Source organism: Macrobrachium nipponense, chromosome 16, assembly GCF_015104395.2.
Source record: "Macrobrachium nipponense isolate FS-2020 chromosome 16, ASM1510439v2, whole genome shotgun sequence".
In the NCBI taxonomy this organism is placed as follows: domain Eukaryota; kingdom Metazoa; phylum Arthropoda; class Malacostraca; order Decapoda; family Palaemonidae; genus Macrobrachium; species Macrobrachium nipponense.
Genome location: NC_087209.1, coordinates 24,096,846 through 24,109,345, shown reverse-complemented (window position 1 = coordinate 24,109,345; position 12,500 = coordinate 24,096,846). Strand labels below are relative to the sequence as shown.

The following is a 12,500-nucleotide window of genomic DNA, read 5'->3' as shown; positions in this document are numbered from 1 at the left end:
ACTTTTGAGTAACTCATTCCATATTATACAAGATCTTCGACCAAGGTTGAGAGAAACAGTAAACGATCTGTGTTTTACAGAACGGCAAAAAGAAATGCGGTCGGTTTAAGTTTATTTACAATAATTCACTTGAAATAAAATCTACTGAAGACGATCCTGCTAGCTATGCTTCTCTGAATGAGAGGATGCCCCTTCTTTTATTATTCAAATTATAGAATATTGTTAGAATACGAACTGAAGTAGACTTCCACGTAAGTAATGTACTAAGTTGAAGATACGATTACACACACACTTTACATAAATATATATATATATATAATATATATATATATATATATATATATATATAATATCTATATATATATATAATAATATATATACATGTATATATATATGTATGTATACATATGTAGTATGTATCTCGGACAGTCGAGCAAGGGCTTAGAAGTAAGATCAAGCCAGCATAAATATTCTGTAAAAACTGGGCAAACATCTATTGTAATATTCATTCATTTAAGTGAAAACAACCATCGAATAAATTGGATTGGTAGTTCAGTAATTGCAAGGCCAAAAGATGTCTTATCACGAAATCTTTTAGAATCGGCCATAATACAACTTAATTCCCATTGTAATTTTAATATTAGTCGTGCCCTGTTTCATTTAGACCCTTGTATTTGTAACATGTTTAAGAATGACCTCAAAGATATAATTACAGACTTAAATACAAATAAGTTGCCTTAGAGACATCTTCGTTGTATATGTATGTTTAATATGTATTGTGAATAAGATTTTGTTTACCAAAGTTCTGAATAACTGTCGCCCTATATAATCCTTTCATTGTCTTGTCCTTGTGTCTGAGCAGATTGACTTAATCTTTTAGTTTTTTTTTTCAAATTGTACCCATGTTTATGCTTGTTTGGAAAGTTACTCATTCTCCAGTTATGCCAGATTCTAGGTACTAATCTCCCTATTTGTCAGTTATACGAGCTTTCCTGTACTGTCAATTCCTCATGTAAGTCAGTTTATCTGCTGAGTAAAGGACGTTGAAGTCGAAAGATCTTGCAGAAACTCCGTTGTTTATTTTTCCTTCGTGGCTTATATCTTTATTTATGGATTTATCACGTTCCAAACTTTCGTGAGTCTGTTATACACATATGTAGTATATAGATAGATAGATAGATAAATAAGCTGAGAACCGGAAAGATATTTTTTTCTGTAAATTTGTTTCATAATATATCAAAATTGTAGCATTTTGGCACCACTACTATTTTTTTTGCGAACTATTGCATATGAATTTATATTCGAAATAATGTATTATTATTATTATTATTATTATTATTATTATTATTATTATTATATTATTATTATTATTATTATATCAGTGGTCTTAGATACCAGGGTATATATACATATACATATACATATACATACATATAACTATATATATATATATATATATATATATATATATATATATTATATATATATATATATATTATATATATATATATAATATATATATATATATATAGATATATCCTACCTTGTCTTATTCTCTTCCATAACTAACGATAACTATTCCAGGTTAGCGGACCGGCAACGTGTCTCCAATAATAAGTCGAGACTCACTAACTGTAAATCCATCTCTTACGAACTCAAGACGTTTTAATAAAAAAAGTGACATGTGTAAATAGCAACTGTCAGTGAAATTTTGATTGTATAATCCTTCCCCTCTTCGCTTTCCACTCTAATTTCTTTAACAACTTGGCTAAAACGGATGTAATGTATCTCACTTGAAAAAAAAAATAACAGACTAGGCTGACCAATGCTGAATCAGTATCTATGTAAAATTAATAGTGAATTATCATTACAAGACATTTTGGTTAAATTTGAAATTTTACTTATTGCAGTGACTATTTTCCGAGATAAGTTACAATGATTTTAAATGGATTCTCTGCATTCCACTCAATTTTTATTACAACTTACCTTTCACAGAACACATTACGATTTATTGCACTCATTCAATTGCAAGGCAAAGATGTCTATAAAGTTTATTAAAAGTGAATAACTTTTAATAAACTTTAATAACTATCATCTTATAAGGCACAGTCATCCATGATTTCCAAAAAATTTTTTTTTTTTTCAACATCAGTTCATTGCAATTTACGAAGTAGTTTCGAAACGTTTAAAACCTCTTCGTCCCTCGCTGGCGCCTCGTTACAATGACCATTTTCCAGAAGCGTGGCGAGACTGAAACCTTCCGTACTGAGATAACTCCAAAGTTAGAGAGAGAGAGAGAGAAATAGAGACAGAGGGACAGAGACTGAGAGAAAGAGAGAAAACATAATTTCATCAAAGGAATCTTCAACGCACGCACGCTCGAACTTTGTCAACTCGGCGGAATAGTTTCTATTCTGGTCCTATGAAACTAATAGTTGGTTCATTAATTTCCCATTCCCAGGTTTTGATGGACCATTAGAAGTTTCACGCTTTACTGTCAACGTCCTCCGTGGAATATATATGTATATAGATCTTCCCCCGCATTTCGCAAGATACGTCACCCTTAGGCTAGGAGGCACTGTTCGACGCATCCATGCATTGTTGTAAAATAATTTGCTTAAATGAAAAATGCTTTGAATTATTCAATGCATGACTTTCTGTCATCTCATTACATGACATGACGATTCAAGTGGTTTATACAAATGAATTCATGCAGGCGTTTTTATTTTTCTAAATTTGACTGCAAGCATTGATGTGGCCGAATTTTTGTTTTATACAAAGAAATAACATTTAACAAGTACATAACATACCTACAATAAGATATATAGAACTTGTAATATATAACCCCTGATAATGACAAAACAAATAAGTTAATAACTTGAGTATTGATGATTCCCAGTTGATAAGACAGCTGATAAGAAAAGAAACCTATAAAAATTAAGATGTCGTAATAAAAAAAAAAATAGTAAAATACCTGTTATTACGACTGTCGTCAAGTCAGACCTTTACGTAATTTAACAATAAAAAAGAAATATTCTTTTTATCATTTCTACATGGAACGAAAAATTACCTGTACGAATAAATACATATAAATTAGCATTTTTTAAAACAAAAATTACTAGATTTCATCATTAAAGAACAAAAACAAAGTCCCAGTTCTACCAGAAAGAGTAATATGATCTACGCCAAGAATGATAGCGACAGAGAACCAAATAAACGACCACAGAATAAACACCGCTACTGTACATATCGCAGGAAGACCTAAGAGAAATTTGCAGCAAAGTTTGTGATGAAGCTGATTCTCTCTGGCTGCAACCTACTTCTGCCGACATCTTGTACAATTCACAGCTGAAATGAAGTGAAAAGTATAAAATTGTACAAAAAATAAAGAAAAGTTTACTCTCGAATAAACACAAAAATAAATACATAAAGCGGCAAAAATATTCACATGAATGTCCATTTAGAAAGAGCAATAACACAATGATTATGCAAATCCTGGGCCAAATTTATTCAATTCAAGCCTCATGCCATTACTTGAATGACAAGAATAATAAACTTGGTAACAAAATTCAACAGACAATAGTTTGTTGCAGACAATAAAAAGAAGAGGGATTCATGGCTCGACTTCAAAAGAAGGGTGAATGGCGAGTTGCAGTGACTGATAATTTCTGGATGTAGAAGGTGGATGGCGATCTTTATTGGTATATATCCTTCAATGGACAATCAAGGCTTAGATAAAAGCCCACAGAATGGATCTGACATCAGTTGTGTCAGGAAGCCCAGATCATCAGAAAACAAATAAAAAATGTGCCAAAGAAACGTTTCCTGTACAACGTATAATGCAGGATATAACCATTAACTATGAGTTTACGACCGACCCGCAGCTCTCCAGTTGCTCACCAGATGCGGTAGAGTGAGGGTGCGTCCCATGGCTCCGGAAAGCTCTGCCAGATGCACGATCCATGGCTAAATTTAACCTTAAATAAAATTAAAACTGCCGAGAACAGAGGGTTGCAACTTGGCATGCTTGATGATTGGAGGGTGGATGATTAAAATACCAATTTGCTGCCCTCTAAACCTGCCCCCACCCCCCACCCCCAAAGAACTGAGGGCGGACATAATAAAGCGCGGACGGACGGACGGATAGACAAAGCCGACACAAATATTTTTTTTTTACGAAACACTAAAACAAAATCAACGAAAAACAAACAGAAAAGAAATAAAACACTTATTTGACGGAGAATTTTATTAAGGAAAGTACTTAAAGATCTAAAATAGTCCGAAATACGCATTGGTAGTAAACGACGAAGCACGTGCAAATAAATTGGTATAAGTGTAAGTACTCAAGTTTTAGAAGCAAGAAATGAAAGAACAAGAACACAAACCCAAAATCTGACATATCCTCCCTGATGTTAAGTGACAGCTAAAGATTTAGATAAAGTAAAATAAAGAAAAAAAAAACAACAGAAAATAAAGAAACTGGGAGGGGAGAAGATTTTTAGTATAAGGGCGATAAGAGGATTAAGACATTACAAGAGATGAAGATCAGTCGTTCTGTTCCGGTATTAGTCTACAGAACCAGGAAATGGAAACGGACGAATTTCTCCGAATATTTAATCATTTGAGATAAATACTAAAAGTCTCAACAAAAATAGAGTGCAGAAATTGGTTAAATAAATTTCTTCAGAATAAACTTAGAAATTAGGGTTGAAGACACCTTTGCAAATCAACAACATGGAAGTTAGGTTAAAATATCAATAACAAACTAGGCTTAAACGTATCACCCATAACACGAAGCTTACATAAACTATCATCTCCCATATACACTAGAAAAAAAAATAAAACTAAATAAAAAACGTGAATTTCATGTTAATGTCGCCAATGTATTCTTGTCGATTTTTTATGAACCTGAAGAGACGACAAAACATTACCAAGTGAAAAATTGCATTGAAATACTTTATATTACTCACTGCATTCCATTCTTTTTAAAAATAAATATACTCTAACTCTACTTATTTATTTAAAAGAGACGGGAGTCACGCAAACGGAAACTTTCATCTCCGAATACACAACGTAAAAGTTAAATAACAGTTACAAAAAGAGCCGAATAGGTTACGCCACGCACTAATCGTGAGATCTATATTATTCTGAGTTGTTCCATTCGAAAATTAAAGGTTTTTGGCAGTTACTATGAAAGCATTACGGAGAGAAAAGATCAAGAGAGCCTTTTATTTTGCATGCATTACGTCACTGCAAAAACAACGCAATAGGCTTGTGGACAATCGACACGAAACGCTTAATCGGAGACATGCAAGTCCTTCGTGGAAAAGAATAATAAAAATAAGTAAATAAATAAAATGATCAAAAGGCACGAATCACAAATCCCTCATACATTTGATCTCTCACTTCTATCTCATATCATGAAACACAATTTAGAAAAAAAAAATACTATTTTAAACTTGCGACGCGGACGTTAAATCCACCTAGCGTTCACTACACCTGTCTGGTCTTTTGTGGAAAGTGTTTAATCTGCAATAATCTAACGCGAATTTCGACTGGAGGAGTCAAGTAGCCGTTTTAATAATAGCAACCATTATCATAAAACGTTAATGGCCTCCGACAATAGGATTCCACTTGAGTAAATTAATTGGATGCTCCCAATGCGCTTATAATTCATTTTCGTCCATTCAATAACAGGGTATCAACATACAGCTAATAAAACATAAATATGGAAGGGTAGCACTGACCCGAGAACACACTAACCCCAGTGCGCTGTCTCTCTCTCTCTCTCTCTCTCTCTCTCTCTCTCTCTCTCTCTCTCTCGTGAAATATTAGTCTAAAATATTTTTTCCTTCAAATTGTTTCTTTTCTCTTTACTTGATAAAAATCAAACTCTCTCTCTCTCTCTCTCTCTCTCTCTCTCTCTCTCTCTCTCTCTCAGGTGAAATATTGTTCTCAAAATATTTTTTACCAGAAAATTGTTTCTTTTCTCTTTACGTGATGAAAAAACTGATGGAAAAAACTCTCCTCTCTCTCTCTCTCTCTCTCTCTCTCTCTCTCTCTCTCTCTCTCTCTCTTGAAATAATGTTCTCAAAATATTTTTATCTAAAATTTTTTTCGTTTCTTTTTATGTGATGAAGATTGATTGTATACACACGCATATATATATATATATATATATATATATATATATATATATATATATATATGCATATATATATATATATATATATATATATATATACACATATGTATTGGCTAAAGAATGGGTAAAAACACTACGGATATAATTTGTAATAAATTCATTTCATATTTTAGACAAACAGATTCCTTAATCACGCTGTCACTGCGAGTAAAATTAAGTCCAAAATTCCCTTTCAAGAGTATAATTTATGAGTTGGGGTACAATTTTATAGAGGGAGTGAAAGAAACTCCTAAAAGAAGCCGATTCCTCAATAACTAAAACGAGCATAATCCAATAAGGACAGCTGAATGCTCCTTTTCAGCACGTGACAAGATTTCAGCAGAGCGGTTCCTCGGCTGGGTTCGTCGGAGCACCGAGGTAATATCCTGCTCTAATAAGATGCTTCACCTCAATAGGAAACTCCCAGTTTAAAAGGAACCTCCTTTTAAAGGAAGGCAGGGCTTATCTACAAGAAGATCACAAGTCGTTCCTTGCCTGATTTGCTATTCGTAGGTATATTTCGCATCGGAGAGAGAAGGCTCTCTCGCTCTCTCTCTCTCGTTGGGTCAGCATTTGGATGGGTGACCACCATGCTGAGCCTGACGATGTCAGTACACACGCCCATGCCCAATCGTGGGACAGGGCATAATGCTTACGACCTCCTTACGGATTCATGCCCTCCAACGAGAAAAGGCATGCAGTGAGATGCATATATAAGTACAGTGATAATCCTCTCTCCCATACATGAAAACACACACACACACACACACACACACACACACACACACACACACATATATATATATATATATATATATATATATATATATATATATATATATATATATATATGGGGATACAATCCACAATGACTTAAATTCCTCTTGTAGCTTAAAATATATATTTCTTGTATAGGATTAAAGCTTTCGACCATCAACTGTGATCAAGACTACAGTTGATGGTCGAAAGCTTTAATCCTATACAAGAAATATATATTTTAAACTACAAGAGGAATTTACTTCATTGTGGATTGTATCCCCATTTACTTAGGGTACGACATAGTACCTGGCTTCTGCATATATATATATATATATATATATATATATATATATATATATATATATATATATATATATATATATATATATATATATATATATATATATATATATATATATATATATATATATATATATACACACATACACTATATATGTAAATCTCATAATTCGTTAAAAAAATTTTCTTCAGTCTGAGCTGTCTAAAATGTGGTCTAGTTTCAACCCTTCATTTAAAAAAGAATCCTCCCAGAAGATATCTATGAAATCCTACTTATTTAAACTGCAAACATGATACAAAACTACTTTGAATAATAAAAATAAGAATAATAGTAACGTGATCGTCATACATCAAATAATCAATACTTTTCCTTATCCAATAAAAAACAATAAAAGAAACTAAAAAAAATGAATGACAAAAAATAATAATATGATGCAGTATGCTGTTGTCATTACCATCAATTATTAATATAATCATGCGTGCTGCAACATATATTACAATTCCAACACATAATCTACCACTCAGGTCAAGTCATCTATTGACAGACTGAGGAGGCCTAATGAAACGACGGCTCCCTACGCCTTAGTGGAGCGTGAGGAATGCCGGGCTTGGAACGTCTATTACACGGTCATATCAGCTACCCAAGAACTGCTACATCATATATTAAGCCAATCATAGATAGTAATACGTTTCTTTCCGCTGGTAAAAAATAAGGTTTTTTTTTTTACCGGCAATAAATAAGGGCAATTTTATGAAAGCTAACCTAATCTAGTGAATAATAATAATAATAATAATAATAATAATAATAATAATAATAATAATAATTAATTTTATTATTATTATTATTATTATTATTATTATTATTATTATTATTATTACTTTTAATAATAATAATAATTGTTATTATTATTATTATTATTATTATTATTATTATTAAAAGTAATGGCTATTTCAGAAGTGTTACACTTGTAGAGATTATTCTCTGTTTGAATCTCTACAAGTGTAACGCTGCTGAAGTAGCCATTACTTTTAATAAAGTATGCTTGAGAGAGGTCTGCTTCCTAAGTACACTATTATTATTATTATTATTATTATTATTATTATTATTATTATTATTATTATTATTATTGAAATCAAGAAATATTAGAAGAAAGAGGAAGTTGGTGGCTTATCCCGAAAGGAAGCGGCTGACTTGCTATCTTGGCCAATCAAAGTGACTGGAATTAAAAATATTTATTTAACAAAACGCCGAAGCTCATTACAGTTTGAAATAAGCTACCTTGCAGCGAATATCATTACATTACTTTTAATGATGAACACCAATTGCTGGAAATACTCAACTAGTCACCATAATACATTATAAAATGATAATGTCATTTAACTACGGCTAAAAAGTAGATTTTTTAAACAAATTTCTATATGACAAATGAATTACGTTCAAAATATTTATCTGGAACATTATCGTACATTATATCCCACATAACATCCTGTCTCCAAACCTACGTCAAAACCGAAACACATTCACATTCACGCGCGCAAAGATATGTATATATATATACGTATATATATATATATATATATATATATATATATATATACATATATATATTTATATATTATATATATATATGTATATATATATATATATATATATATATATATATATATATATATATTATATATATATATATATATATATATTCATTTATATATATACATATATATATTTTATATATATATTATATATATATATATATAGACACATACACATTTGTGTGTGTGTGTGTATGTGTGTGTGCAGTCTTTTGGAGGCGAAGATGCAAGACTTACACTCCAGAGGTTTCCTTCCTTGATGGTCACCCATTGCCTTACTGACCCAAATAACGTCGTTTCGGTTATCGGCCGACCAGTAGCCTTGTAGGGAAGGCGTGCGTGTGTGTGTGTGTGTGTGTGGTGTGTGTGTGTATATATATATATATATATATATATATTATATATATATATATATATATATATATATATATATATTATTCCATGGCAATAACACCTTCCCTACTATAGGCTACTGGTCGACCGATATCCAGAGCGGCGTAATTTTTGGTCAGTAAGGGCGTGGGTAACCATCAAGGAAGAATACCCCTGGAGTGTGAGGCTTGCACCTTCATCTTCAAATGATTACGAAAAATAGTGTGATTGTGCGTGTATTATATATATATGTATATATATATATATATATATATATATATATATATATATATATCTTACTGTATACATATGAATATATAAAAATTTTACGTGCGCAATCGTGCGCGGCTACGAATGCGATAGTGAATAACATACCATCATTTGTATCTCTTCCCTTTCTCAAAATACACTTTGCATAAATTCCCCAATTCAAAAGTTAACGGAGAACTTAGATATCAAGTCTGGCGAATTTCTCTTATCAGGGTCTTCCGTTATTGGAGTTCCAAGTCATCTTGGCAGCCCTGGCGGTCGTTAGGGTTTATCTTAAACGAGACACGTCGTTGAGAAACTGGCTATTAAAACGAGGACACACTACACTGCCTTGTCCACTTTTCGCAATGAATGAGAAATGAGGCGATAGAGAGACGAAACGTTCTTTCTCCGGCCGACTAAAATCACGTCGTGATGATAAAAAGTTTTGTGTATCATTCCTTTACGCCGGTCGTGTCGAAGTCCAACATTTGTCAAATGGGTATACTCCAAAACAGATCGTTCCTCGTTAATTATCTCCAGTTTTTCATATTGGAACAGCAAATAGAAATACGCAGGTCATAAATAAACTTCGAGACCATCATTAGACTTTTCCAAGTGTCAAAAATATGGCAGAAAAACACCTTCAGAGCCTAAATATTTGGGAAACACCGTTACCGAATCACCTTACCAGTAGCGTTAATCCCTTTCGTAATGTCCTTGCTGGGCGGGCATTCCATTACCCTCAAGTTATTCAGGAACGTCCTTAAGAAACCATAAACTTACAACTTGTGAGAAAGTCGAGAGCAAATAGCCGACCATAAACGCGGCATAATTTGCAGTATAAAGATCTCTCAAGAACAGAATCTCTTTTTTTATGGGTTTTTCGTTAGATCTCAAACCTACTGTACAGAAGGTTAACATGAACATCAAAAGAGCATAGACGATAGTGCCAAATAAAGTAGAAATATATAAAAACACCGGGATAATCAAGATCAAATGGTTGTAAAAGAGACTTACCTTTGACGAACTTATCTGGTGACAGGATCAAAATTCAAAACGGAAAATAACGGAACATATCAACAAATAGGAAGCTAAGGAGCTCAACTGAAAACGGGGGAAAAACAAAAGACGTACAAGGTCATTTAAGGAGAATGTTATTATATATATAAATAGGAACCCTTTAATTGATCTCCCAACAGATAAGATCAACTATGTCATCAATAACATTGTGATGTACTTTTTACAAGAATAACGAATTGTATATCTATTTCCCAGAATCGCAGATAAGCATATTTTGAAATATTATTAGCAGACCACGGAAACTGATGCAAAAGAAAAATACGATAATTCATTAAAAAATTTTACATTGAAAGTCTCGGAATTTCGCTGGTAAATTCAAGGGAGATATTTATTTTATTTTTGTGTCTAAGATCTTTTCCGTTGGGTCCAGAACAGGTCAAGGAAGGGACGTCGATGGCCAGAGGATCCCGAAAAAAGATTAAATATATATCAACGGAATTATGATAACAATTTTACCAAGATGAGTCAAGTCAAAAGTCAATGTACTGACGCATAAAAATTTAAAGATAACGAATTATTAGTTAAAACTAATCAAAAGAAATCGAAGACTACGAAATCAGTTCAAGTTAGTGTTCCTGATATCGAATGGAAGATTTTTAATATCTACTGATAATTTCAGTCAAGAGAAACGTGTCAAACAAACGAAAGAATAAGATAATAAAGCTTAACTCAACGAAACAAAAAATTTTAATTTTAAAAATAGCATTAATTTCCGCACGATCGTCTGGCTTTGTGAAAAACAAAAAAATGTTTAAATATCACCAGATTTGGGTTAAAAATGAACACAGCGGTGGACGACACATCAGCTGCACATAGAACTGGGTACTCACCTCGTGTATCAATTTACAGCTGCGAACCGGCCCGATGTGGCTGAACACAGCCATGAGCAGCTCTTCACTAGCACCACTATCCAAATTGCCAACATACCTGGAACGCAAAAGGAGACATTAAAACAAACCATTAATCGTATACAGATGAAAGGCAAACTAGAAAATAGGTAGTTCTTCTTTCTTGCATTTTCTAAATATAACTGGAAGCTATAGTCCAAGAATTATGTACTACATCAGATGGGGGATAGTCATTCTAACTTATATTTACTATATTAAAATACAGGACATACTAAATAAGTGATGGCTGTCTTGACATGTACTATATTTACTTAATGCACACGGAAGTCCTGTTGGGAGATGGCCAGTTCTTTGCACTGGCATTTACTGAGCATATACGGAAGATATTAGATATATGCATTTTCTTAAACATATTTTCTTAATACAATTGAAGGGCATATTTGATAATCATTACCCCTCCTGACTTGCATTAACTAGATACAAATGGGCGACCCATTTTTTGCCCTTTTATTTGCTATAACAAATGGAAGACTAAATTGAATTTATTAAATACACATGTTAGGCTGATTAAACACAGGGTAGTTTTGACCCATTTCCTAACTGGTATTTATTAAACAAATATGGAAACATATTAGATCGCTTCTTCTTTTACCAACTTCCATTTATGTTCATGTATAAATTTGGTTGGTTCTTTACTTATCTCTATCATTATTAAACTGTCCTTTACCTCTCCATTTATTCAAATGTGAGCTTTATATTCCCTGCAAGTTCATTTCCACTTGTGTTTGTTACAAAAGAATGTGGGCTCATTTTGAATAACAATAACAGTAATGAGTTGAATCTTATTAACATTCCATCCAAAAATGGGATGAAGTGTCCTCATTATTTCTGGTGGCTTAGGAATATCTTAAAACCCATGTCTCTAACCGTATGTGTCGCATTATATATATCTATATATATATATATATATATATATATATATATATATATATATATATATAAATATATACATACATATATGTGTGTGTGTGCGTGTGCGTGTGCGCGCGCGCGTGTGTGTGTGTGTATGAAATTTTGCTGAAGAAAACAACATCATCTGTTTTTTTTCTAAT

General features: G+C 32.4%; 1 protein-coding gene across 1 annotated transcript in view; it reads right to left on the bottom strand.

Moving 5' to 3' along the window:
* Window positions 1-12,500, bottom strand: part of LOC135195290 (uncharacterized) — a 149,482-nt gene that overhangs the window by 117,695 nt on the left and 19,287 nt on the right. Inside the window, exon 2 of the mRNA XM_064221548.1 lies at window positions 11,371-11,467. Coding sequence (XP_064077618.1) covers window positions 11,371-11,467 — 97 coding nt within the window. The remainder of the gene's footprint in view (window positions 1-11,370; window positions 11,468-12,500) is intronic.